The sequence below is a fragment of the Gasterosteus aculeatus genome, chromosome 20, assembly GCF_964276395.1.
Source record: "Gasterosteus aculeatus chromosome 20, fGasAcu3.hap1.1, whole genome shotgun sequence".
NCBI lineage: Eukaryota > Metazoa > Chordata > Actinopteri > Perciformes > Gasterosteidae > Gasterosteus > Gasterosteus aculeatus.
The window spans coordinates 3,998,363-4,023,064 of record NC_135707.1 but is presented as its reverse complement, the minus strand read 5'-3'; the positions used below and the strand labels follow the sequence as shown (position 1 = coordinate 4,023,064).

At 47.1% G+C, this 24,702-nt stretch overlaps 1 protein-coding gene across 3 annotated transcripts; it reads left to right on the top strand.

Annotated features, from left to right (window-relative positions):
• Positions 1-303: 303 nt before the first annotated feature.
• On the top strand, positions 304-24,534 carry LOC120810510 (lamin-A). Of its 3 annotated transcripts, none has more exons than XM_040165100.2 (14): positions 304-530; positions 3,914-4,043; positions 5,091-5,499; positions 18,070-18,226; positions 18,693-18,818; positions 19,391-19,561; positions 20,274-20,399; positions 20,557-20,777; positions 20,913-21,258; positions 21,451-21,558; positions 21,724-21,843; positions 21,927-21,986; positions 22,091-22,261; positions 22,903-24,534. In XM_040165100.2, exons 3-14 carry the CDS (start codon positions 5,162-5,164, stop codon positions 22,936-22,938), a joined length of 1,980 nt encoding a protein of 659 aa, XP_040021034.2. In that variant the 5' UTR covers positions 304-530; positions 3,914-4,043; positions 5,091-5,161; the 3' UTR covers positions 22,939-24,534. The 3 variants fall into 3 exon arrangements, with proteins under 3 accessions (XP_040021034.2, XP_040021033.2, XP_040021035.2); XM_040165099.2 differs by having other exon boundaries at positions 3,911-4,043; XM_040165101.2 differs by lacking the exon at positions 304-530 and having other exon boundaries at positions 3,945-4,139.
• The last annotated feature ends 168 nt before the right edge of the window (positions 24,535-24,702 follow it).

Genomic DNA, 24,702 nt, shown 5'->3' with positions numbered 1-24,702 from the left:
TAGAACGAGCTTCAGGAGAGGATCTCTCTGCTAGTATGGGAAGGCGGGACCAGTCACATGACCAATAGCTCTCAGAAAGTCCATATGGACCACGTGGGTAAAACATAAATAAATAACAAATGAATCAAAATAAATACACAAATGTATATTCATATGTATGTGTGTAATATTTTTGTACTCCCCCACCCCCTCCTCACCAGATCGACATAATCTCGGTATAATCTCCCCAGCACGCGGACCGACGCGTCACCAGCGGCCGCCAGGGGGCGCGCGCGGGCCGCATTCTAATTAGCACAGACCGTCAGACTAATCAAGTGTGTTGACTCGCAGGTGTCTGCCGGCTGGCCGCGCGGCTCAGACGACTTCTGCCTCACCGATTCGCGCTAAGCAGAGACAACAACAAAAAAGCCCCCTCCAGCCCCGCGGACGGTGTCGTGGTCCACTCCCGCGTGGACATTGTGAAATGTCCCCGGTGACCGTGGAAAGGACGCTTTGAAGGACTGCAGGGAGGCCTCTTCCAAAGAGACACGGTAAGACCGCGCAAAGTGTAAGTGTCTCCAAACTGCTTCTTACGTTGTGTGTTTGCGTGCGTTTTGGTTTGTGCACGAGCGGACAGTGCGTTGAACTAACTCGTGGACCAAGTGGGGGACATGACCCGCTCAGCAGAGGTTCGCATTCAGGGGGCCCGCCAGTGGAGGGCGCAGCATCCTCTCTGTGCTCGTGGATGACTCCGGGGGGGGGACACACACACACACTAGCAAAATGCAAATAGCATCCTGTGGAAATACTCGACTGCAAGTAAATGTCTTGTCTAAAGAATACTTTTGAGTACTTTTAAGTACCTGAGGTGTAAACCTGTCATTTTTATACGTTTTATTTAATCAAATGTTTATGTACACCATCAAATAACTGGAGATGCACGCAGACAGACATACATGTTGTTAAATTAAATAAGTAACAATAAGTAGAGAGTAAAAAAAAACATGTTTTAGGATTGAGTGATTAAAGTTGTCAAATAAAGACAACTTGGGTGCAGTAACTGGCATACTTTGTTCACCACTGTAACGTCACACACGAGATCGATGATTGTTCCTCCCGAGTGAGGACGCCCCTCTGTTGACCTTCCCTCCCCCGTGTTGCCGATGGATGTCCTGAGAAGAACTTCCTCCGTCATGGTTTTTGCACGTTTCGACGTGCTCGAGACCGAAGCTCCTCTCATCAAAGATACCACACTGTGCAGTGCGTCTCGGCCATATTTACTTCACGTTCTGGAAGGTGTTCAAATGGATTTGCATCACAGTGAAGGGCCGCTATCATCACGTTGACAGTAATTTGCATGGTAAGCAAAGCAAGCACGCTTCTACGTTGTACGAGACGTGGACAGAATATCAAACCAACATTGAGCTTTAGTTTGAAAAGCAAACAAGCAGAAGCCTGAAAAACAGGCTTGTGTGCTCATTGGACTGAGATGCAGTAACGTATGTGACTCTTACTATTATAGTGAGCAATGGCCACCTGAGCAGCCGAGATGCTTTACGGTTACTGCGGCCTCTGAGGCACAAAGAACGCTCGAGGAGAGTAGACGTGCTTCTGAGTAACTGACTGCGGCGGTTTGTCAAACGAAAAATGGACGGTTGCACAAATGTGTCGTCTTTGTGTGGCAACGACATCGGAAAACCGATCAATGCACAAGATAAACTTCTCTAAAGGATGGAAAGGGGGGGGGGGGGGGGGGGGGGGGGAACGGCATTATAGCAGCAACACAGCCAACGTGCGCCTCCCTTTCCCTGCAAAGATCCCCCCGCTGAATCCCTCCGTCAGCCAGGAGCAGCCAGTCAGTGGCTCACTTGGGCCAGGGAGCAATTGGGGTTTGGGTGTCTTGCTCAGGGACACTTCGATATGGGACTTTCGAGCAGCCAGGGTTCGAACCGCCAACCTAGCGGCTCCCGGCGCACCCTCCCTGCTCCATGTGCCAACCGCGAGGTTGCACAATGGCCCTGCCCTGTTTTTATTTTTTCTTGTGCCAGCTTGGAATGCTGTGAGGAGAGCGAGATGAGGAATGTCGGGAAGTGGCTCACTGCCTCTCCTGAGGGGTGAATTGTATCAGACGGTCCCGCCCGCTCCCGTCTTCCCACCTGATACCGACTGAGACTCGAGAAACTCGCGGGCCTGCAAAGCTCTTTGAGATTCTCTGCGGTTTGATGGCTCTGGGTTCGTGAACCTGAATTTGTTGTGACCGTGAGCAACGTGTTCCTAATAGTGAGCCTTTTGCTCACTATTAGGAACACGTTGTCTCCAACTCTACGGCGCTTCAGACACGTTTCTTTTCTTTCACCGTCAGAATCTCCTTGTGATCGTTCTTCGTTGTGTAGGCCAGAATATCAACAACCTTCCCCAAAGGGCCGAGCACGGGCATTTGTGTTTGGAGACGAGCCAAAAGGAACGCAAATGACTCAAGTCTGTTTTCTCAAGAGCCAAGAGGACTTGAAGAGGTTCAGTCTTCCACTACAGCACATTACTATATTAGGGATTTTTGGCCAATAAAGTAAAAAAAAAAAAATAATTAATTATGAATCTAATCATAAAATATTTTTATATAAAATTATTTTTATATATATATCTATATATATATAGATATATATATATATATATACATATATTTATATTTTAAGGGCAACTTTATATGTTTGAAGTTCCCATTTTTTTTGTAGTAAATTGATCACCGATTTGCCTTTTTTATATTGATTTCCCTCGTTATTTGCTTTGGCGGTAATCTTGATTGCATCGCATGTTTGTTAATTATCACCCACCGTCAGAAATACTTTCAAATCTGGGAGTCTATTATTACCTTTCTGCTTCAGAGATCTAGCGCGCTTACCTGAACGCAAATGTGATGTCACTTCCATGAAAACAAAAAAAACTTAAAAATGGAGAGTTGAAGACTGCAAGCGAAGGAGGAGAAGAAGAAGAAGAAGAAGAAGAAAAGGAGAGGAGGAGGTGAACAAGTGAGCTGTTTGTATAAAGCGTGTGACTCAGAGGCAGCTTCACAGGCTGACCGCTCCTTTCCACTGGAAGGCCACAGCGGCGCCGGGATACTCCCTTAGCCACCGGGGCCGTCCCCACGCCCAAAAACAGAGGCCGTCTTTGCCCCCTGGTAAACCGCACGGACGGACACGCACACAAATGAATAGACTAACCTCCATTTCCATGGTGAGGAGATGCCCACACACACACACACACACACAGCACGTCTTTCCTCCTGCATCAGAACTTGATTGGACCCGTGACTCCATTAACTCCACCCAGAGGGGAACGATATAAGACCAGAATCAAGTTGGTTTTGGAGTGTCAGATCTTTATAGACTTTCAAGGTAAAGTGTGGCCATTTTATTCTACAACGCCCCAGACTTATGGACTTTTTTCCCCTTTTTGGATTCAGGGAACGAGCTCGTGGACAGGTTCTCTTTCTTCCCCGTGGATAACGGCGCTACGAGGATACTTTGTGGATGTGTTTTGATGCTCTGTTTGTCTGCGCCGAGGTCGTCACTTTTCCTTCTGCCGCTCATCCGACTTTGGAGTCGGATGTCAAGGCTCTTTTTTTTTTATTATGGTTTTTCAAGCCAGATGTACGGGCAAAGAATGCGTTCTTCACAGCAGCCGGGAGGAGCAGGCTGGGAGCCGCGCATCCACACGCTTCCACCGGCCCGGGAGCCGCTCGCCGTCTCGCTGCGCTTTATTGACAGACGCACCGGTGGCCGAGATCGGTCTGGTCTGAGAGGAATGAGAAGGAAGGGAGGGAGGTAGGGGGGGAGTGGGGGGAGATTGTGTACACACATGCAGACTGTCTGACTCCTCCTCACAGCCCCACCCTTCCCTCTCATGCACTCCCGCCCCTTTCCTCCCTCTTCAGCAGTAGGTACGCCTGCGCTGAGCGGCAGCTCTGAGAGCAGTTCAGGGCACGAGCCAAAGGAACACGCACCCACCAGCGACGAGCACGGCTGCGTTATTCACCGGAGCCTCTCCTCTCTCCTCTCTCCTCTGGGGTATGTTACCACACACAAACTTCTAGCCAGGTCTCGTACTCTTCTTTAAGTTCCCTCAGCAGGCTGAAGTCGAGCGGTTTCCCCCACACAGACCGGGTAAGCTTCAGATTTCTGTCTCCCCCCCGTGAGACTGTGTTTGTTTAACTGGAGGACTTCATTCGCTGCCGTGGTTCCAGTACTGTTACTTGTTTAACTTTAGGCGGCTCCGGGCTGGTTTCATTTAGTCAGGGAGTGACTTTCAAAGTTTCAGCTCGTTTTCACGGCCTGGGAACATCAGACCGCACCTGTTAACGCTCGCCACATTCTGGGAGCGTGAGTGGATGCTGCATTTATTCAGAATCGGGCCAGAGAGCACTTGTGTGAGTGTGTCCTCTCCTGTGGGCGTGTGCGCGCATCGCGTCCATTCACGTGGGCGTGGGCATCCTGAAGTGCACTTTTGGCGGTGGAGGGATGGAACGCAAAAGTCCACCCACCGCTGGACCAAATTGTAGTCGGCGTCCCCGCTGATCGGTGGATGAGAGCAGTTGGCTGATGAGACAAAATATGCAGCTTGGAAATCTCCCCCGTGTATCCACAGGAGCAGCTGATGACCGTATTGATTCATTTTTCAAAGTTGTTGAAGGCCTGGTCCATAATAGCTGTAATAAAAAAGACATGCAGGCGCCAATAACTGTTCAATTTGGGGACTTCTTATCGGGGAATTACGTCTGGAAATGTTGGCTTACATTCGGCATGTTTGATGAGTCCGTTACAAAAAACAGTTTTCTCGTTTCTCTCATTGTCAAATACACTACGACCCTCTTTCATTCATTCTCCTGCTAGCGCTCGTCAAAAGCGTATACAAGTCCTTATCGGGGCCTCGAGCAGCATTTGTTGATATGAGTCAACGCTTCGGTATTCCAATAGTCTTTGGCAAGATGGCGAACATGTGGTTTGCCTCCATTTTTACCCCAAAAGTTTATGGGAAGCAGAGAAGGAGGGAAATGTTTGCTTATAGTAATCCCAAAGTTTAGTTTTCATTCACTCTTCTTCCCTCTTCCCCCACAGCTAGTGCTTGAGACCCCCCGCTCTCCCCACTCCCACCCCCGCTCTACACTTCTTGCTGAGCCATCATTACCATGGAAACCCCGAGCCAGAAACGCACCGGGCGCGGCGCCACCGCCTCGCCGACCCGCATCACCAGGCTGCAGGAGAAGGAGGACCTGTGCAACCTCAACGACCGGCTGGCGGTCTACATCGACAAGGTGCGCTCCCTGGAGTCGGAGAACGCCGGGCTGCGGCTGCGCATCACCGAGTGGGAGTCCTCGACCACCCGCGACGTGTCGGGCGTGAAGGCGGCCTACGAGGCGGAGCTGGCCGACGCCCGCAAGACGCTGGACCAGGTGGCCAAGGAGCGGGCGCGCATGCAGCTGGAGCTCAGCAAGCTGAAGGAGGAGCACAAGGAGCTGAAAGCCAGGTAGGGGGAGGAGCTGCAGAGAGAGTGGCTTTGTTCTAGTACAACCAAGTGGTTGTGGCAAAAAGCGTTAAACAAGTTCGTCATGTTTGTTATATGCAGAAAGTACACACTGCACTTTTTTTATAGGAACAAACAACGTTCATGTTAAAATGCTCTGTTCCAGAGCTTCGGCGCCTAGATCCATCATAGCGATCGACGCAGCGCTGCAGTCATGTGGAACGGAAGGGTTTTAATTTATTGCCTCTTGTTCACACCTGTTTCTCTGTACAAGGGAGTCGGGAATGCGTAGAATGTTGAGCCACAGTAACCGTCGGCAGCGCAGACCGCATTCCTGGTGGTTATGTCTGTTTGACTCGTCAGTCGACCTCCGGGGGCTATGAAGTGACGCGCCTTGAGCCAAGACGGGCCGTACCTTTCTGTTCAGGCCGCCCTGCCAACGCTTTTCATTTCCGCGTTTAGCTCGGCTGCGTGTGATAACAATGCACGCCTTACAATTCACACCTGTGGCACTTTTAATGGAGTTGGGTCATTAAAGGGGAAAGTTTGGCCCGAAATCAAAAATACTACTTGATTGTAGTAACTCACAAAGGAAACTCAGAAAAGACGCTACAGCTAAGACATGAACCAAGTACAAGTTAATAATTCATCTTCGATGCACCGAAGCTGTGTGTTGAGGGCAGGGAATGATTAACTTCTCTCATTCGCTTGTCTTTGACTCACGTTAGTTTTAGCGCTCAGCTCTCACCTGAGGAGTGGGGGTCTGCAGATCGGACCACTGCACTGTGTCGACGTCATAGCAAACTGGGTCGGAGGGGTCTGAGAAAATGTTCTGAATGGAAAGTACGTTTATTCACGTGGAAATATTCAGCAAATTTATTTTATGGGAAACAAACCAAATATTTTCAGTGTTGAAACCGGTGTGTGTGTGTGTGTGTGTGTGTGTGTGTGTAAGGGGGAAATCCATGGCCAGGATCCCCCTCCCCCCCAATAAGCGCCATTGTGTCACAAAGTTCACATTATTATTCAATGAGATTGAAATCGCAGCGAGCAGAACTCTGACGGTTTGGCTCGGTTCTGTGTGGAAAAATGAATACGGATGTAAAAATTCTGGTGTGTGTGTGTGTGTGTGTGTGCCCCCGCGGCGCACAATGCGAATTCTGAAGAATTCTTGACTTTTCCAGTCCCTTCCACAATACCTCCCCCCCACCCCCCCTCCCTTCTCGCATGCCTTTTGTGCTTCTTGTCTCTCCAGCTACTTGGCAGGAAAAGAGAACTGGCTCCTCCAGCAATGTTGTCTTCTAAAGAAAGCCGCTCTCTTGACGCATGGGCGGTGGAAAAGAATGCCCCCCCCCCCCCCCCCTCCCTCCTTATCCAGCCGGGACGGGCTTTATCTGTTATACTTTACCCGCTGTGTTTGGTGTCCGGTTGCCATGGCGCTCTGACATGTGACGGGGTGGTGACTCAGAGGTTTTTCACGGGCTGCAGAATGGGCCGGCTGCTGACTCCCCGTAACGGGAAGTCTGTGTTATAAATACACGCCGTGCCGGGCGCTCCGAGCCTCAGGTGCCGCGCAATGCGATGACTTTGTTACCACCCCCTCCCCTCCCTCCCCCACACGCCCTCCTTGTTAAGACAGGACTCCCTGCAACAGGTGGGGCCGCCGGGGAGCTCGGCTGACCCGTTTAGCCCGGAGGCATGACGGTGCGTCTCTTCTGGGGAGTCTCTGTGTGCATAACTACTACTGGGAACACATGCTACAAACAAGCTGCTGAGCCACGGTGCCAAGCTTTCCCCCTGCAGCGCTGCTCGGCTGCTGCATGATTCAGAGCGGGAGCAGAGAGAAGCACGTCCCTTGGTGTGGGTGGAGTGTGGTGGTGCAAAACGAATCCTGAAGCTGTGAGGCGGGTCAGAAAACCCTCACGGCGAACTCTCCTGTAGACTGGAGCGGGGAGTCTAACCTCGAGCTGGGAAGCATTAGCCTTTAATTAGATGATTTGTAAGTAATCCACTAATTTAGTATCTTTTGTGCTCCGTGTGGGTTTTTTTTTGTTTGTTATTCCTGCTTCACACGCTGTTCAGAAGTAAAACTCTCCTCCTTCATTGACTCTAAACCTTGAACAGCTCCTCTTGGTCACAATCTGCCTGATGGGACTTGATGGGGCGTAAAGGTGCATAAGCGCAGGGATTTGCCGCGTCTGCCACACCTGCAGGCACACAGAGCTTCAGGGTGTGGCGGCAGGCAGACGGAGCTCGCAGACACTTTTATTTGTGCTTCCAGACCGTTTGCACAATTCTTTTAATGTTTTTTTTATTTTCTTTATACAACTGCAGTGGTTGCCGTGGTGGAACGTGTCCGGGCACAGAATTAAATACAGACATTGTGCTTAAATGTCGATGCGGACTATCCGGGAACACGGCAGGAAGTGCTGTTATCTTGAAGCTCCTACCGTTTCCTTTCTATTGAATACGACTCGTGTGTTAATTGTCGCTCATAATCATCCCACTATTTCCCTTGTTTAGTTAACTTTTCTGGATTATCCCATCACCTACTGTACATTTCCCGTGTGGATGTAAAGTTGTATTCTGACTTGTATTTTAACTTTCTAATTCTTAACTTGTGTATTTTGTACTGTCCTGAGTTACGATACAAAGAAATACCTCGCTGAGCAACGCTCACAATGAGATCAACAAAAGCTTTTTAATATTCAGCCAACATTTGTCCTGGTGAGAAACCCAAAGCCGGTGAAATAGAGCGTAATGCTGACAGAGCTGGATGTCATAAAAAGTGGTCTAATATTAGTCACAGCTTGAGTTTCACTGACCAAAGTTCATATATTTAACTCAAGGGAAACTATAATACATAATGCGTCTCTTAGGCGACGCGTTATATAACCACGTTTTTATTGCGTCTGTCACCATCCCAAAAGGGAAGTTACGCAAGTAAGGAATTTCAAAATAAAATTAAGATTATTTTAAAATATGGGAATCGCCATTAAACTTAATATAAGTCAAACTGGTTCATTCTTTTTTTTAAATATATATAATATATATGTATATATTTTTTCAACAGTAACGAGACTAGGGCCCATCCTAACAAATAACTCACTGTTTTATCTCCAGGGTTCATTTCAATTCTTCACCTGCTCTGAAACGTAAAGCGTTAACTACACGTCTCTAAACCTAAACCTTTCCAAATTGCTTCGCCCGACCGACAGTCAAAAACCCAAGAGATTAAATTTACTGCAACCGGGACAAAAAAAGCACCACATTTTGACATTTTTAGGCTATCTGGCATTTTCTAAGACTTAGGAGGTGATCTCATTATCAAAAAGCTCCCAATTAAAATCAAATGCTCCACAAAAACGATCACATGAATATTCTGTAGTGCAGCAGATAAACTGTGAGAATGTTGGAGCTTCAGTCAAAATTACAGCACAATATGCAGCACCTTCTTTCAACATCTGAAAGCCTAATTATGCAGAATTGCTAAAAATGTATGACTGTAATACGCTGCTGTTAGGTCAGAGTACTTAGTAGGATGATAAATTAGGCTTGCATGGTTCTTTCTAAACCCAGGCAAATCATTGTTTGAATGTCAAACACCCTCCGGGGCAGAAATTTCTCTTTCAATGCAGATGCTCGTTCTCTGCCAACTTTATTCATAATTGACTTCATCACCATAATACAAAGCCAGCTACAGTTAGGAAACATCTTTTATCCTCCAGCTTTTAATAAGCAATGGACCTCATTCGCAGCACTCGTCATATAAGGATGGACAAGTCATTAAATGGACAATGTATTTAATTCCCAGTGAGCGTACACGCGCACGACACCGGCAGCCTGGAGCGGCCTCGAAGCCGTTAACGACACCAGAGCGCCGTCCATCACCACGTCTGCCGTCAACAATATGTCGTCTTTCTCGCTCGCGCGCCCGTCTCTTTGTCAGGACACGCCGTCATTTGGCATCCAATAGATTTAACGCGAGGCCCGACACCGCGAGTGGCTCGACTTCATCCTGCTGCCGCACGGCTTCCCTCATGCAGTCCGACGGCACGTCTCCTCCGTTCTGCTGCCCCGGGGCAGGTGGTGGGGGTGGAGGGAAACCCCCGTGTCCCCCCCCCCCCCAGGATGGAGCCAGAGAGAGCGTGAGAGGTGGATGACGAGCTTCACCTTCAACGACTTGTTCAAAAAGTACAAAGGAGGTGTAAATAATTTAGGCCTGACTTCTCTTTAGGAGATTCAGTAATGATTTTTTTTTGGGGGGGGGGGGGGGCGTATTTTTCCTGCTCAGCACACTTGTCCCCGAGGTTCTCTGCGGTGTTTGATGACGTTACACAAGAACGGTGCCAAGCACAAAGTGATCAATGAACTTTTTTAGAATTAGAAACTGAGAATTGTTTCACTGTTGTCTCTTGGGATTACTGACATTGCAACAGTACAAAACCCAAATAGATTCAAATAATGATATGAAAAATTCTTATTTACTGAACTTTTCCCCTTTTTGAAGCAGTTTTGATTCTTGTGTATTGTAGCTTAAAGGCTGATTTTGTTTCATGGCCTATATGTATAATATATATATACACAGTTACTGTTTTTTGTTTCTCAATCCTGCAGATATAAATTTCAGTAGTTGCTACGAATCCTGCAATGAAAAGTGTTGGTTTTCCTCTCGGTTGCTAACGGAAAACAGATGGCTGGGCCTGTAAATGTGCTGATGGCTGATGAATGGAGCCGTCTCTGCTTTATTACTGAGTACTGAGTAACAAGAGTTGGACTTCAGCTGACCAGAAGAGAGAGAGAGAGAGAGAGAGAGAGAGAGAGAGAGAGAGAGAGAGAGAGAGAGAGAGAGAGAGAGAGAGAGAGAGAGAGAGAGAGAGAGAGAGAGAGAGAGAGAGAGAGAGAGAGAGAGAGAGAGAGAGAGAGAGAGAGAGAGAGAGAGAGAGAGAGAGAGAGAGAGAGAGAGAGAGAGAGAGAGAGAGAGAGAGAGAGAGAGAGAGAGAGAGAGAGAGAGAGAGAGAGAGAGAGAGAGAGAGAGAATTTCCATAGAACCTTCAGAGTCCGCCAAGCCCACAATGACTCACTCGCACATGGACTGTGATTACAGAGTAAATCACTTTAACGTGGTGGAACTCCAGACTCTCTCCCTTGCTCTCCCCTTTTTTTTTTTTTCTTTTTTTGGTGTGCTTTATGCCCCAAAAACAGCCCGTAACTTCAATCATTCCCCTGTTTCCATCTAGGGGTTAAATTGTAATAAAAGATTCTGATTCCAGGTCTGTGAGGAAGCTCTTTCACCTTTGTTCTGCATTAAGTGTTGTACTCAGTTAGCGGTTATCTCGTGTAGTATTCTGAGAGGCTGATTTACTTTCATTTGTAATTCTAATCAGTATGAGTTGAGTAAACCTGAGTTGTGAGTGTTGCACCGCTATTGTTCCCCCCCCCCCCCCCCAACTAAAAGAATAGTGACTTTTTCACACCCACACACTCTGACTCAAAGTACTCCGGACATAGTTTGCGTGTGTAGTTTCTGCAGCTTGTTGCCAGGCGGGAGGGGTTCGCCACAGGGAACCGAACACGCTGCCAGCATCGAGACAATCGCAGGAAAGTCAACAAGGCCTTTTTTTTCAACAAGGCCTTTTTTTCCAGCGTTTTTCAGCTCACCTGCCGCTACACGCTCGTTTCTCTGTGTTTCTTGGATCCGTCAGGCTGTCACCACTGAGCTTTTCTCCCTATTTCTTGTACGTCTGCCGTCGATGCCAAGTGCGTGAGAGCCCTCCCCCCCCCCCTCCCCCACCGCCGAGCTGGTCCCACAACCGCAAATATGGTTCCTCTCCGCTGGAAAAAGCTTCAGCTCGTCACAGTCCCATAAACTCCACATGGGTTTCTGTTTAGCTAACATCAGCGGCGCTCTTCGTTCATTGTAAATGAGTGCGGGGGGGCTCTAACGATCTGCAGTCGTCTCCGTGGAGCTCAAGTGAGGCTGGCGATGCTCCGGGCGGGACGTCTCGTTGTGGCAAATGGAGAACTCCTAACGATCACACAGAGCGGCATCGCATTGTGTTCTCCCTAATGAATAATCTCTTCTGGCAGCGAGATAATGTCGTATACTTAAATCAACAATGTGGAGGCAATGCAGCTGAACCGGTTATCTGAAGGGTTTAAAAAAGCGTTCCTTACTTTTGATCCCGCCTTCAACTGTGCTCTTGTCAGTTAATAAGGAAGCGAAAGAGATTCAACCTCTTCTCCTTATCCTGGCATTTAATCTGGTTTAGAACCAGTAGAATGAAGCCCATAAACGAACAGGGGGGACTGGCGCCTGCCGGCTCTCCGCTGACTCATCACCGAATCACGAAGGGAGGAACAAAGGAGGTCCCATGTGTCTGTTGGCGACATTGGACACTTCCGCCTTTCATCCCTGGTTCACTGGCCGTGTTTGAGGAACTATATATTAACGAATGCAAATCGTCCAACGAGATAACACACGGTTCTTTTGCAGATGATAAACTGTTTTTGAGACGGCTTAAACACAGAAGACCGAAGACACTAGCGACTCTGTTCCCATCCGCCACATGTGGACGAGTCCGGGTGTGCCCCCTCTCCCCCCTCTCCCCCCATCCACCCCAAAGCTAAAGCTGTGGTTTTCTAGTGATGCCTCACACGCAGATACACGCACAATCCCTGTTATTGTGTTCCTCGCCGCTGAAGAGACACGGGAGACATGTCATGTGGCAGCCTGTACGGTTTTTATATTGGGGGGGGCGCTGGGGCTGAACAACACACTTGGAAAAACCGCGTTGACTTGAGGAAGAGGGCCTCTCCGCTCGGCTTATCTTTATTGTGTGGATCAACGCAAGCCTCTGCAACAAACGGGTTCATCTGCAGCCGTCACAACGGGTCAAAGTTCAGTTGGAATCCCTGCCGACACGTTTGCTAGTTGCATTCGAGTTATTTATAAAGAAAATTAATTCATTATTAATTAATTGTCTATAACATGAGATTAAAATGGAAGAGAGGCCACGAGTAAGTCAGTGAAATGATGTCAGAAGTTCCTGCTTTTTCCTTTTTCTGAATAATTGAAATAATTGACAAAAGAAGCTGGTATTTCAAATGAGTTCAGCGAGTCGTGAAAGTCTAGAGTGGCTTTTCGTTTCGGTCAGAAGACAAATTCCTCCTACGGGAAAGAATATGAGCCACTGCTTGTTAAGGGATTCGATACCTGAGGGTTCTGCACTTTGGGCTACAAAAAAACGTGATGACTAAAAATACTATTATCTAATTAATGAAAAAACTAATTGCGACATTAAAATGTTAGTTGGCCTCACAGAAGGTGTTTTATTGTAAAGGCTCATTAACACAGTATTAAAACCATGCCCTTTTTTTTTTTTTTGTTTCCTCCTCCTGATTCCGCCCTTCGGGCCCCCCCACGCTTGTTTATAGAACGCGTTATTCAACAGCCTTCCTCTTAGTCACCTTTTCCCTCCAGCGTTCTCCACGTAAAGCCGCTCGCCGAATGGCTGGAAAGGGGAAAGGGGGGGGTCGGGGGGCTATAACTGGACGAGGGAACATTTTCAACATCTGCAGGGAATTTGGGTAAACCATTTTTTTTTTTTTTTACCCCCTTGTCTCTAGCTGTGAGTCATCAGGAAACCCCACCCTGTGTGTGTGTGTGTGTGTGTGTGTGTGTGTGTGTGTGTGAGAGAGAACATGCCGTATGAATCAACACTTTGCTGCACGTCAGAGGAATTGTTTGAACAGTACGACAGGAAATGAACGAAGGGATGAATTGGTCTTTACTATAGCGGCCTCTTGCAGAGAGAAACCTCATGGGTGAATGAGATGCAACACCCCCCCCCGACCCTCCTCTACAGCTCAGCAGCTGTGTCCGTGTGCAAAGCACTGAACCCCCGACTGCTGCAGGGGGGCTGCTCCCTGGTAAACGGCACAAAGCAGCAGCTCCCAGGTGTGTGTGTGTGTGTGTGTGTGTGTGTGTGTGTGTGTGTGTGTGTGCGCACATGTAGGTATCTCAATCCCCAGCTGCTGCTTTCCCTTTTCTGTAAATGGGAATAACTTTCCTTTAAAAGATAACAATTTTAAAAAATCCCTCTACTCAAACTGGTGCTATCGGCCTATGGTTAAACATACTCACATCTGTGGTTTCTGCCTCCGCCCCAGTCAGATGTAGGTGAATTTATTTTGTGATGCTTCAAACAATGTAAATGTGAGCACGCTGTACGCTATTCTACTCGTCATCCTGACTGAACTGTTGACGCTGACTTCTGTGAATTATCCAGACGAATGAGGACGTTATTACCGGAAAGATGTCGAATTGAATCACGGATTAAACTAATTTGCCATTCCCCTTAATTATATTGTGGCGGGAGCGGAGATCTGAGGCGATTACATCAAAGCCTGCAGAGACGGCCAGGAAGGTGATGTGTTTGAACTGTGCAGCCATATTCAGGACCGACTAGTGCACCACGTTGACCCACTCAACTAAAATTTCAGAATATCTTTAAAATGTCTAAATATGTAATTCAACTGCTTTGCATCAATCCTGCAAAGTGGCTGCAGTAATTCGGCCATCTCGTAGAAATTATGGCATTGACTTAAGGAGAGCACAAAAGAAACCGCACCCTCTTATTGGAGGTACTTTGAATATTTTTTGTAATTCTGTAGCGTCGGCACTATGCTAGAAACTGCATACTGGCTGGCCTGTCGACAAGGCCTTGGTTACCACAGCAACGGCATAGCAAAATAGGGGGCGGGGTGTGTGGCGGTCTCTTTTCTCTCTCTCTCTCGCTCCACGAGGAACGTTTCTCCTCACTGGGACGGACAAAGATAGCTGTGAGTCATCCAAGAGGCCGGGCGCCGAGCCAACACATTCCTCCTCCTCACATTTCCCGTCTCCATTATTCTCCCGCTTTTCTTTTTTCCTCTTTCTTCTCACATCTCCATCTACACACACCAGTCTCCTCCTTCCCCCATGACTCACATTTTGTCTTTGAAATGTGTAATTTGCTCTGTAACCGAATGTGTTTCGAAGTTCTAATATGGTTGCTTAAAAAGGGTGGAATGGCGTGTGAAACAGTCGCAGACATTTGTGTGCGTGTGGGGGGAGGAATGAGGTGGTCTACGCTTCCCAAATGTACCTAATTTTCCCTTTTTCAGTTCCTTCTCTCAGAGCACAATGTAAATAGGCCAGAGCTGCTCTCTCGGCACAACGTTCTTCTCAGAAACCACTCTGCCTTGTTTACACTTGCTGCAGATTTCCCTTGTCTTGATGAAACCGGCTGCTATTCTTTTTGGGCTTAATCTTTCTAATTTTCCCAAATGTAATCTGATTGTTTGCTCATCTGTTGGCTCGCAGCCATTCTCAGTACTTGGTCTCATGCTGACGGTGTATTGTTTTGTAAATATTAATAGGGAAGTAACTGCAGAGACTCCTCACGTGTGCTACGAGCGCAGGCTGCCAGGCTTTTTATGGAACCAAATGTAAACATGAAGTCAGAGGGTATTTATGCCGGGGCCTCTGATTACGCTCTTCATACTGGTTTATATAAACGGATAGTCTAAAGCAAATGGCCCACACGCACTCCCTGCACTGGATTATGTAAATCATATACAAGAGCGACACGTGCACACGAACATATCAGATGCACAGTATGGACACTCAAACATGCAGTACACGCATGCACTTAACCACAAGGTGGTTCACACAGGTTTTACAGCCAACACTCCCACGCAGTGCAGAACCGACTCAAACGCGCACAAATACGCCCACAGAGAAATGCCAACACATCCACTGACGAGCTTTTCCAACGTGCTGCCGTTTGCATTCAGAAGCCACGGCCTGTTTTTTTTTTTCTTTTCCAACGGGCGCCGTTATCATGAACCACATTCAATCTTAAGAACATTTGTGCTGTGGCGACGAGTCCAAACTGCACTGGTTGTTCTGGCAGTTGGTAGTTTGTGCCGGTTAATATTTGCATTGTAAATTGAAATATTGGCTACAAAATTTGGTTATTGTGCTTTATTATAGGACTTATTTTAGTTATTAATCATGTCTGTTTTTTAGGTCACGGTTAAAATCTTGCTCTTGAACTCTTCTGAGCTACTTCTTGTCATGAATTTACAGAGTTAAATTATTCATGACCTTGCATTGACCTACGCTATCCTCGCCCATGCTGGCTGCAGGTTTACAGGGTGGTCAGCTGATTTTGTTTTTTGTTTTTTTTGCAGAACCTCACACTGCTGTTCTCGACAAAAGACTTAAATTAAAAGAGATTCGGTATTGGGACCAAAAGTAAACTACCAAAATATGCAACCCATGAGATGCAGGAGTTGCTAATATAATATTAATCAGTACACAGGTACCCAGAACTACACTGTTCATCCATTTTCTGCATTTAGGGCAGAGGTCTCTTTATACTATTAAAACCGAAATGTAAGACTCTTTACTAATCCCCCCCCCCCCCTCTGCTGTACACAAGCGTCCTGGGACTCTCTCTGTGTGTTGGTTGTGTTGGCGGTCTGACCTTTGCATGAAATGTTTAAAATCTCTCTGATGGTTTGGCCTGAAAGTCCTCGAACTGTAAACCTTGTGTGAAAGGGTTTGAGGTCTAAAACGAAAACGTGGACTCCTCCCAGACCCCACAACGCTGTGGTAGAGAGCTGTCAATCACAAGGTAGCCACACCCTCCTTCACCCCCTGGTGGTCAGTAGAGGAAATGCAGCTTTAAGGCACTTTGTTTGCTTCTCTTTCCAGAACCAGACGTTTCCCCCTGGTTACAACTTTTCTAAAAGAACACTTCTGTAGTTTTTTGTTCGATCATACGGTTAGTTTGGTCTCCAAAGTTACATGTAATGTTTACCTACCGTGTGTGTGTGTGTGTGTGTGTGTGTGTACACACATCACTAATGCATTTAGACTAGATTGCCCTTCTACGTAAAAACGGACACGTCTCGCTTTGTCTCCGAGCTGTTTGGGTTTATTATTGCGCTCCGTAATTACTTAATGAGCAGCGTTGGTGTGAATTTAAAATGTTCCACAGCATCCGAAGCCTCATAGTTAACGAAGCCTTGGCCGACCAGCAGTTATTAAACTGTAAAGATTATACGTTTTACAGCACTATCCATATTTCACTTTACCCTGGTAACTCATCTGCCTTGACATGTTGACATGTTCACTGTCAGCTCGGGTGTTTGTAGGTAAGAACTGCAGGTGTTCCACTGCTGATACAGATCTGAAGCACTTGTACACCTTGGCTGTAAAAAGTCACATTCTTTTTTCCACGTCAAACATTTCTTTACTTATCATGGATACAAATGTGGTTGAAAAAATGATGCAACTGAACAGCACAATGAACGTTGTTCAACAGAACTTGTTCAACCACAAGATGAATAGTAGATAAACTATTTGAACTACTAGAGAATACATTTATGTTGACATATTGGTCGATAGACTGTTTGCTAGTTTATTAGGTAAAAACGCTATTTGAGTGTTTGCACGTGATTGTTATTTGCTTTGGACCCACTGAGCTGCTTTTTACATTTAAAGCTGAACAATGAGGCTCTTTTGTAATTACCCCTTTAACGTTCTCCGAGCTCGATTCTACATCTGTAAAGAATCACAAATATTCTGTCTGGATTTGATTTTACTTTTTTTTTTTTTGCTGTACTTGAAAAACCACATCGAAGTCCTGCTTTTCTTCCTATCGTTCTCTTCTCAGGCAGCAGAATCAAAGCTCTTCTCATTAATGAGCTTGCTTTCGCTACCCTAAACCCATAGATGACCTTTGCACCTCTGAGGCCCGTGAATGTTCTTCTTTGTTAATGGTCAGTCCGCCGAGGAGCAACTTTGTGCCCTGCTCTGTCCCAGCGGAGCCCAGAGGACCGAGGTCTGTGTGAGCAGCCTGGAAGCCATTTCCCCCAGCAGATGGCCGTCATTAGAGACAATGAAGACTGGCCTAGAGGGCCCAGTAGAATGGGAGGGAACTCGTTTCCTCCATGACTCTGCATGAGCCACCTACACTGCTGACTCTCTCCCTCTCTCGTATTTATTGTTTTTCCATGGCCGTATCCAAGTAACTTTCCTTCCAACCCAAGGAACCCAAGCCCTGATAACGGCACGTGGATGTGTTGGACTAAGTTCAGTTACAACAACTGCCGGGCTCGGTACAATGGCGGCTTTGTGTAGTCCGCAGCGTCTGTCGCTGCAGCTCAGCTCTCCGGCGCTTCTCAAGTTTCACTCCTGGTAGAAATAAAGGAACGTGTTCTCAGTGTAGTATTAATCTTTTCTCAGCAGGCTTGAACCCAAATGGCCCAATTTACCGGAGGAGGGAATAGACTATTTAAACCTTTTACCGAAAACCATTGTGCATGAATAACACGTGGCTTTATTTTAATAACCACCTTCACAACGATTTTAAGAAATTATTTTAATAATTTAAAAACCAGGGAGTGGGAGTCGGGTAACCTTTGATCAGCTTTAACGAAAGTCTGAATGAAGAAGCCATAATGAATGAAGGGACAACGGACTGACGTGCACACCTTCTTTGTCTTGTGTCTTTCCAGGAACGGCAAGAAGGAGTCTGACCTGGAGGCGGCTCTGCTCAGGCTGAGGGACCTGGAGGCCCTGCTGAACTCTAAAGATGCTTCCCTCTCCACCGCCATGGGGGAGAAGCGCAGCGTGGAGGCGGAGCTCAAGGAGCTCAAGGCCCAGCTGGCCAAGGTAACGCGCGTCTCTTAACGTGGTCGCTGTTGTTTCCAGGACGCTCCACGCCTCGGGGGCCAATACAAACTGGGTCAGAAAGCACGGAGAAATGACATGAATGCATGTTTGTTGCGTAATGTCAGAGTGACTTCAGCATTTTGAGGACGTCTACCTTAAACGTCACAGAAAACATGTTCTGCTGCAAATGAAACGCAGCAGTCCGCAGTGAGGTTGCCGTGGACGACCTCCTGAAACGAGGCGGCCGGAAGTAGTGGATTCATGTAAACCCACCGGGCAGTCCAGGTTGAATGAAGTTGCATTCTCTGCTGTTTGCTTTGTCAATGAGGTTTACTTAAGGACTGCTGTCGATGGAGTTGTGGCCCTGCGCCACCTACTGGCCACACTCTTAACACTAAAGAATGCCTGATCTGATTACACCTCGAGCTGTGTTTGATTCCTCTTTTCTTTTCCCTCGCCCTCCCAGTTGGAAGGCAGCTTAACCGATGCCAGGAGGCAGCTGCAGGATGAGATGCTGAGGAGAGTGGACGCCGAGAACCGCCTGCAGACCGTGAAGGAGGAGCTGGAGTTCCAGAAGAACATCTCCAACGAGGTTTCTACTCTTCACCTGAACCCTTCTATTTCTGTTCAGCTGTGCGACTTTTCATCTCTTCCACAAAATGTTGATTCTCTTCCAACATCCTTGCTAGTTTGTTTTGTCTTATTTTTTTTGCTTTTTCCCTTTTCTATTTTATTCCAGCTCATTTCCATGCAAATTCTATTTAATTCATTGGGTTTATTTTCTCACCATGCTCTGGTCGTACTCATGTTCTTACCTAAACTGGCATCGGATTTGGCGTTTTTCAAATTTAAACGTATTGATTAGGAGTTTGTTAAAGGTCACCAGGGTAGATAACTGTGCTGAAGCTCTGCACTTGTAAACAAGTAATTACTGCACAGCGACTAACTAATCAATGCAATTAAGTTTATTGACTATAACCGGTTTCTGCAGGTCTTTTAATTTGTTTTATAGTGCTTGAAAATAATCCAAATGTCAATACAAATTGTCGTCTAAAAAATAAATTGACAGTCGGACCAGCTTCTTGTGGACACGATTCCCAGTTGGATTATTCACCAGGATAAAAGGAGATGCTCTTGAGACTGATCCCCATCCTCTGCCTCCAGGAGCTGCGCGAGTCCCGGCGCCGCTTCGAGTCGCACGTGGTGGAGCTGGACGGCGGGCAGCGGCTGGAATTTGAGAGCAAGCTGGCCGCCGCTCTGGTCGAGATGAGAGCCCAGCAGGAGGAGCAGGTCCGCCTCTACAAGGAGGAGGTGGAGAAGACCTACAACTCTAAGGTGGGTCTGGATGCTGCAGCAGGCGGCGCTCTGCTGCCACCTACAGGCCGAGTGGAGACTGTCGGGCAGATCCGCTTTGAGTTTAGATGTTTTGCTTCTGCAAACGACTTTACTGAGCTGATAGCACTCCGATAACCACAGCTGAGGTATTGCGTATTGATTAACATGCTTTTTCACTCTAAGTGCATTAAATACTTATTTTCGCTGGCCTCTATCCTTTTATCGTCACACAGGGGGAATTCATTTAACAGCCATAATCTGTGTGTTGTGGGAGAAATATGGATAAACGCAGCAGAATTTACTTGTAAATAAAACCGCACATTAACTCGTTTTACTAGAAACTAAAATCCTCTTTTGGGAGTTAATGTTTCCTCAACAGAAAATATTTCATTCCTTCCATGGTGACACAACCGCGGGTTAATAATCTGTATTTCAAACCGCTCAGTCTTTGCCAGGTGGCTCAGTGCAGGAAGTGGCCCCTGTGGTTCAGTGTGAAGGGGATCGACCTTTAATCACAAGGTCAGCGGTCTGATCGCCGCATAATGAAGTGTCCTTCAGTGAGACACTGAGGGCCAAGTTGTAGTACCCCCCCCAACCCCCCACGGTGCCTCACAACAGCCCCCTAAATGCTTTGGGTGGGTAAAATGTGGATGTATACGTGAGGATCACGTTAATTTTAAGCCGCGGCTGATGGACTTTATCCTGTCTTCAGCTGGAGAACGCTCGTCATTCGGCGGACAGGAACAGCCACATGGTGGGAGCCGCTCACGAGGAGCTGCAGCAGACCCGTGTGCGAGTGGAGGGCATGTCGAGCCAGCTCAGCCTGTTGCAGAAACAGGTACACACACACAGTCTGCTCCACTGGCCACGCTGCTGGGCGGCTGATCGAACTTCATTGATTACCGTTGAGGTTCACCCGACACATCAAGCAGGCTTGCCGTGTCGAACTTGTCGTATTTGACAAACCCCCCCGTGTGCGCGGCCTCTTTGATCAGCTGTCAGCCAGCGAGTCCAAGGTGCGGGAGCTGGAGGAGGCTATGGCGAGGGAGCGGGACATGATGCGGCGGCGGCTGGAGGATAAAGAGCGGGAGATGGCTGATATCAGAGCGCGGCTGCTGCTGCAGCTGGACGAGTACCAGGAGCTGCTGGACATCAAACTGGCCCTGGACATGGAGATTAATGCGTACAGGAAGCTGCTGGAGGGAGAGGAGGAGAGGTGAGGTTTTTACAAATGGAAGCTTAATCATCAAACATGGACCTTGAGGCACCAGAGGGTCTAGAGGTAGTTAGTGCAGTAAAAAGGGTGATACCGCTTTAATCCAAACCCATCATCTGCTCTCCTGTCCCTCAGGCTGAGTCTGTCCCCCAGCCCTACAGCCAAGGTCACAGTGTCCAGGACCTCCGGATCCAGCCACAGTCTCCTCAGCCGCGCCGTCCACTCCTCCGGCTCGGGTCACAGCCACACCAGCCGCCTGCTCCAAAGCGCCGCCACCGGCGCCGCATCCAGCAGCCGCAACTCCTCGGGCACGGCCAGCGCCAAGAAGCGCCGCCGCAACGACAGCGAGACCTCCAGCATGGTGGGGGGCACTGTGACCAAGACTCGCATTAGTCAGCAAGCCTCAGCCAGCGGCCGCATCACGGTGGACGAGGTGGACCTGGAGGGGAAATTCATCCGCCTCAGCAACAAGGCCGATGAGGTCAGTGAGTCTTTCCAAACGCTTTGACGTGTCTCAAGGGCTTTTTCACGCCGCCCATTTTGCTAAAGTGTTTACCTTGTGATAACCTCATTTTAGAAAGTGTTGATGCTTCAGCTGTGACATTTTGAAGGGTTTTTTACACGTTTTCTCCCGTCCTCCTCCTCTCTCTCTCTCCTTGTTTCTCTCACGCAGGACCAATCTCTGGGCAACTGGCAGGTGAAGAGGCAAGTCGGTACCTCTACTCCCATCGTCTACAAGTTTCCCTCCAAGTTCACTCTGAAGGCCGGAGGAACTGTCACTGTAAGAAACACCAACTTTTCTACTTTTGTCTATTTTGGTCTCTTTGTTCGTTTGACTCTTGTAAATGCAAACAGAATCATTCTATTTGAAGAGAACTTAATTTGTGATGAGCAGTTTGCAAGCTATTAAAAGTCGACAATCTCTTGCAAACTCCCACCTTTGCAGATCTGGGCCGCTTCCGGCGGCGGAACCCACAACCCTCCCTCTGACCTGGTGTGGAAGAACCAGAGCTCCTGGGGCACCGGCGACCTCATGCAGACCTCCCTCATCAGCGCCAACGGAGAGGTCCGGCTTCACCCGCATTCTCCTTTTGCATTCTTTCTCTTTTAAACAAAACTATGAATACTCAAAACATTTTGTCCCATCAGGAAATGGCCATGAGGAAAGTGACACGCACCCTGTTCCATGACGACGACAATGACGACATGGTGAGTTCCTCCTCCGTTCAGTCACTTCCTGTCGCTTTCCCCCAGCTGAGCAGCAGTGGCAAGTACCCTATTCTGTGTGCCCCCCCCCTCTTCTCCCCCCGCAGGGAGCTCACAGCACGAGTGGCGGAGACAACGAGTACAACCTCCGGAGCCGCACGGTGATCTGCGACTCCTGCGGGCAGACCGCGGAACGCTCGGGCGTCGGCAGCAGCGGGGGGCTCCCCGAGGGCCTCGTGGGACACTCCTCTTTCATGGGGACCAACGAGCCCAGACAGGTACAGTTATGTAACTACACTGCATGAGCACCTCCTCGCTCGGACCAAAGGTCCCGCGAGGGTCCTTGGGACGTCTCGCCGTCCAATCGTCAAGTGTCTTAGTCCCACTGACACGTTGAGCCCTTTTTATGAAGCACTTTCTGTAAATCATTCAGGAGGATGCAGCCTCTGTAGTCCTCCATCACACCGGCCAAATCCGAAACCTCACCGCTAAATCCTAAACTCTGCACCGGGCGGATGAGCAGTTTGGCCTTGCATTAATTAGCATGAATTAAAAGTAATTAGTGAAACCCCCTCCTGTGGCTCAACAGACACTTAACAAATAATCAACAGTTTCCTGTACCACAATAACACACAGGTGTTCCAGATGTTTCAAGTCCTGTGGGGTGATGGCACGGAGTCGGCATGTGACGTTTCATTTTCTGTTTTAAATACAAGAACAAACGATGCAGAAGCAAATATTGAAGATCTGTCGATTGTTGAAAGGAAATCTGTTTTCCTTCCTCGACCACGGCTCAGTCCATCGTGCGGAGGTTTAATGGATAAGAGTCGATATACACACAAGTTTGTGTGTCCCGTCTCTCCCTTCGTCCTGTGTCCTTGTTGTTTTTAACGCAGCAATGCGTCTCTTCCTCCTTCAGGGCGGAATCAAACCGGAGAACTGCTCCATCATGTAAAACCCGAACACCTGCAGCCCCCCTGAGGAGAATCATCCTTTTCCCTTTTGGGTTGTTTGTCTTTATTTTTTTACGTTATCGTATTGTTTTTTTTGTATTCTGATTAATCTGCAGGTTCGCATTGCTTTGAGTAATTGGGGGTAACGGGCCCGGGGTTTTCATATTTAGGTTATATTATCGCTTGTGTGCTGTGCTAATGCTTGTCCGGCTCTTCCTGCGCACATTCTCTCTCTCTCACACACAGACACACACAGACATACACACTGACACACACCGCTCCACTGACCAGTGCCTGTGCTTCGATCCCAGCTGAGGTCTTTGCGTTTAATGGCGGCGCGGTGGACGCGCCCAGCGAACGACGCTGTCAGGAACACGTCTCCACAGCCGTAGAAACGGGAACGTTAATCATGTTTATTGTCCATCAAACTGATCAATACTTAAATCAAGATGCTGTTCACGTTAATAATCTAAATATTTTTGTCTGCTATATGCTACAGGAAAAATGCATATCATGTTTTTGTTCTGATAAACTATGTATAAGAAGCCAAAGTAATGTAAGCTCAGGGTGTTCAGCAGCTTTTTCACCTTAAGCCTTAGACTAACATTAGGAGGATTAAATCATACTTTTGGGCTGCTACGTTGCGCACAGAAAAAAATATTTTAGACAAATATATTTTCTGATTCACAGCTCTTTATCAGAGATTATTTTCCTACAAACGTTTACGTAAATACAGGATTGTTTACCGGATAAGGTGAATGTTATAAAAATGATATATTCCTATCTCAGTTTAACCTTTAAACATGTTGCCTGTTAAGTAACTCCTAATGTGTTTAGTCATGATTGGAGAAGGTTGGATTTGTGTTCTACAAGGAGAAATCTGAGATTCTAATCTCTACTGGTGCCACAGTACACCATCGATTTGTGTTGCTCCTAAAAACTGTGTGTGATTTATTTTTGTGGGATTGTAATTTTTTTTAAATTTCATATAAATATATTTTGTGCCTTTGGGTTAATATGCTGCTTTTATTAGGGGCCTCTGCACACATGCACAGCAGGTAGATTTGTACTGTAGTCTGGCAGCTTAAGTCATTTATACTCAAACGCTTAGCAAAGCATTTACAGAAAATACGTCAACATTTTTTTGTATTCTACTCTGTGCGATGGTATTTCTTTCACATTAGATTATTTCATTTTTGCCCCAAGTAGACTTTGACTCTATGATCCCAAAAGTGCCTTAAAAAGTCTAACAATTGTTAAAGAAATTACCAGCTCTAAAGATTTATAATTGAAAATATTTAGTATTTATCTCACAAGAATGTGAACATGAGACGTGGTTCCTGCATGTAATTGGGAAATTTAAGCAACGATTAACTGAATCATCCGTATTAAAGTCTTTATCGAGGCAGCAGGAATCTAAAATTGTTGCTTTTGAGGGATTTCACAGTAAATCTTTAATGCCAAAGTTATTTGCCTGATGTAAGAATTCTATAATGATGATGCTGTTTGCATGTAAAAGCCATTGTGTTGATTAAATGAATGGTTGTTTATTGTTGCCCTTTCGAAAATTAATGCAGAGTAAAAAAAAATTCTTTCCAGTCACCGACTCCTGTAGTTATTTTGTCATTTGAAAACCACGGATAAAAAGTGCAGCCATTTTTATTTACATTATACACACACGCTCTCTTTAGTCTTTAGTTACATTCAGATATGTTGATACATGAAAAGAACCCTGACGCTCTACGCAAAGCTATTTAAAGCACAAT

What these genes read in the sequence shown, in the direction of transcription:
- LOC120810510 (XM_040165100.2), top strand. Translation starts at nt 5,162, where the DNA reads ATGGAAACCCCGAGCCAGAAACGCACCGGGCGCGGCGCCACCGCCTCG. An exon ending in TCAAGGCCCAGCTGGCCAAG is followed by an intron (nt 18,227 to 18,692) that starts GTAACGCGCGTC and finishes TCGCCCTCCCAG; the next exon opens with TTGGAAGGCAGCTTAACCGA. An exon ending in TCAGCAACAAGGCCGATGAG is followed by an intron (nt 21,259 to 21,450) that starts GTCAGTGAGTCT and finishes TCTCTCACGCAG; the next exon opens with GACCAATCTCTGGGCAACTG.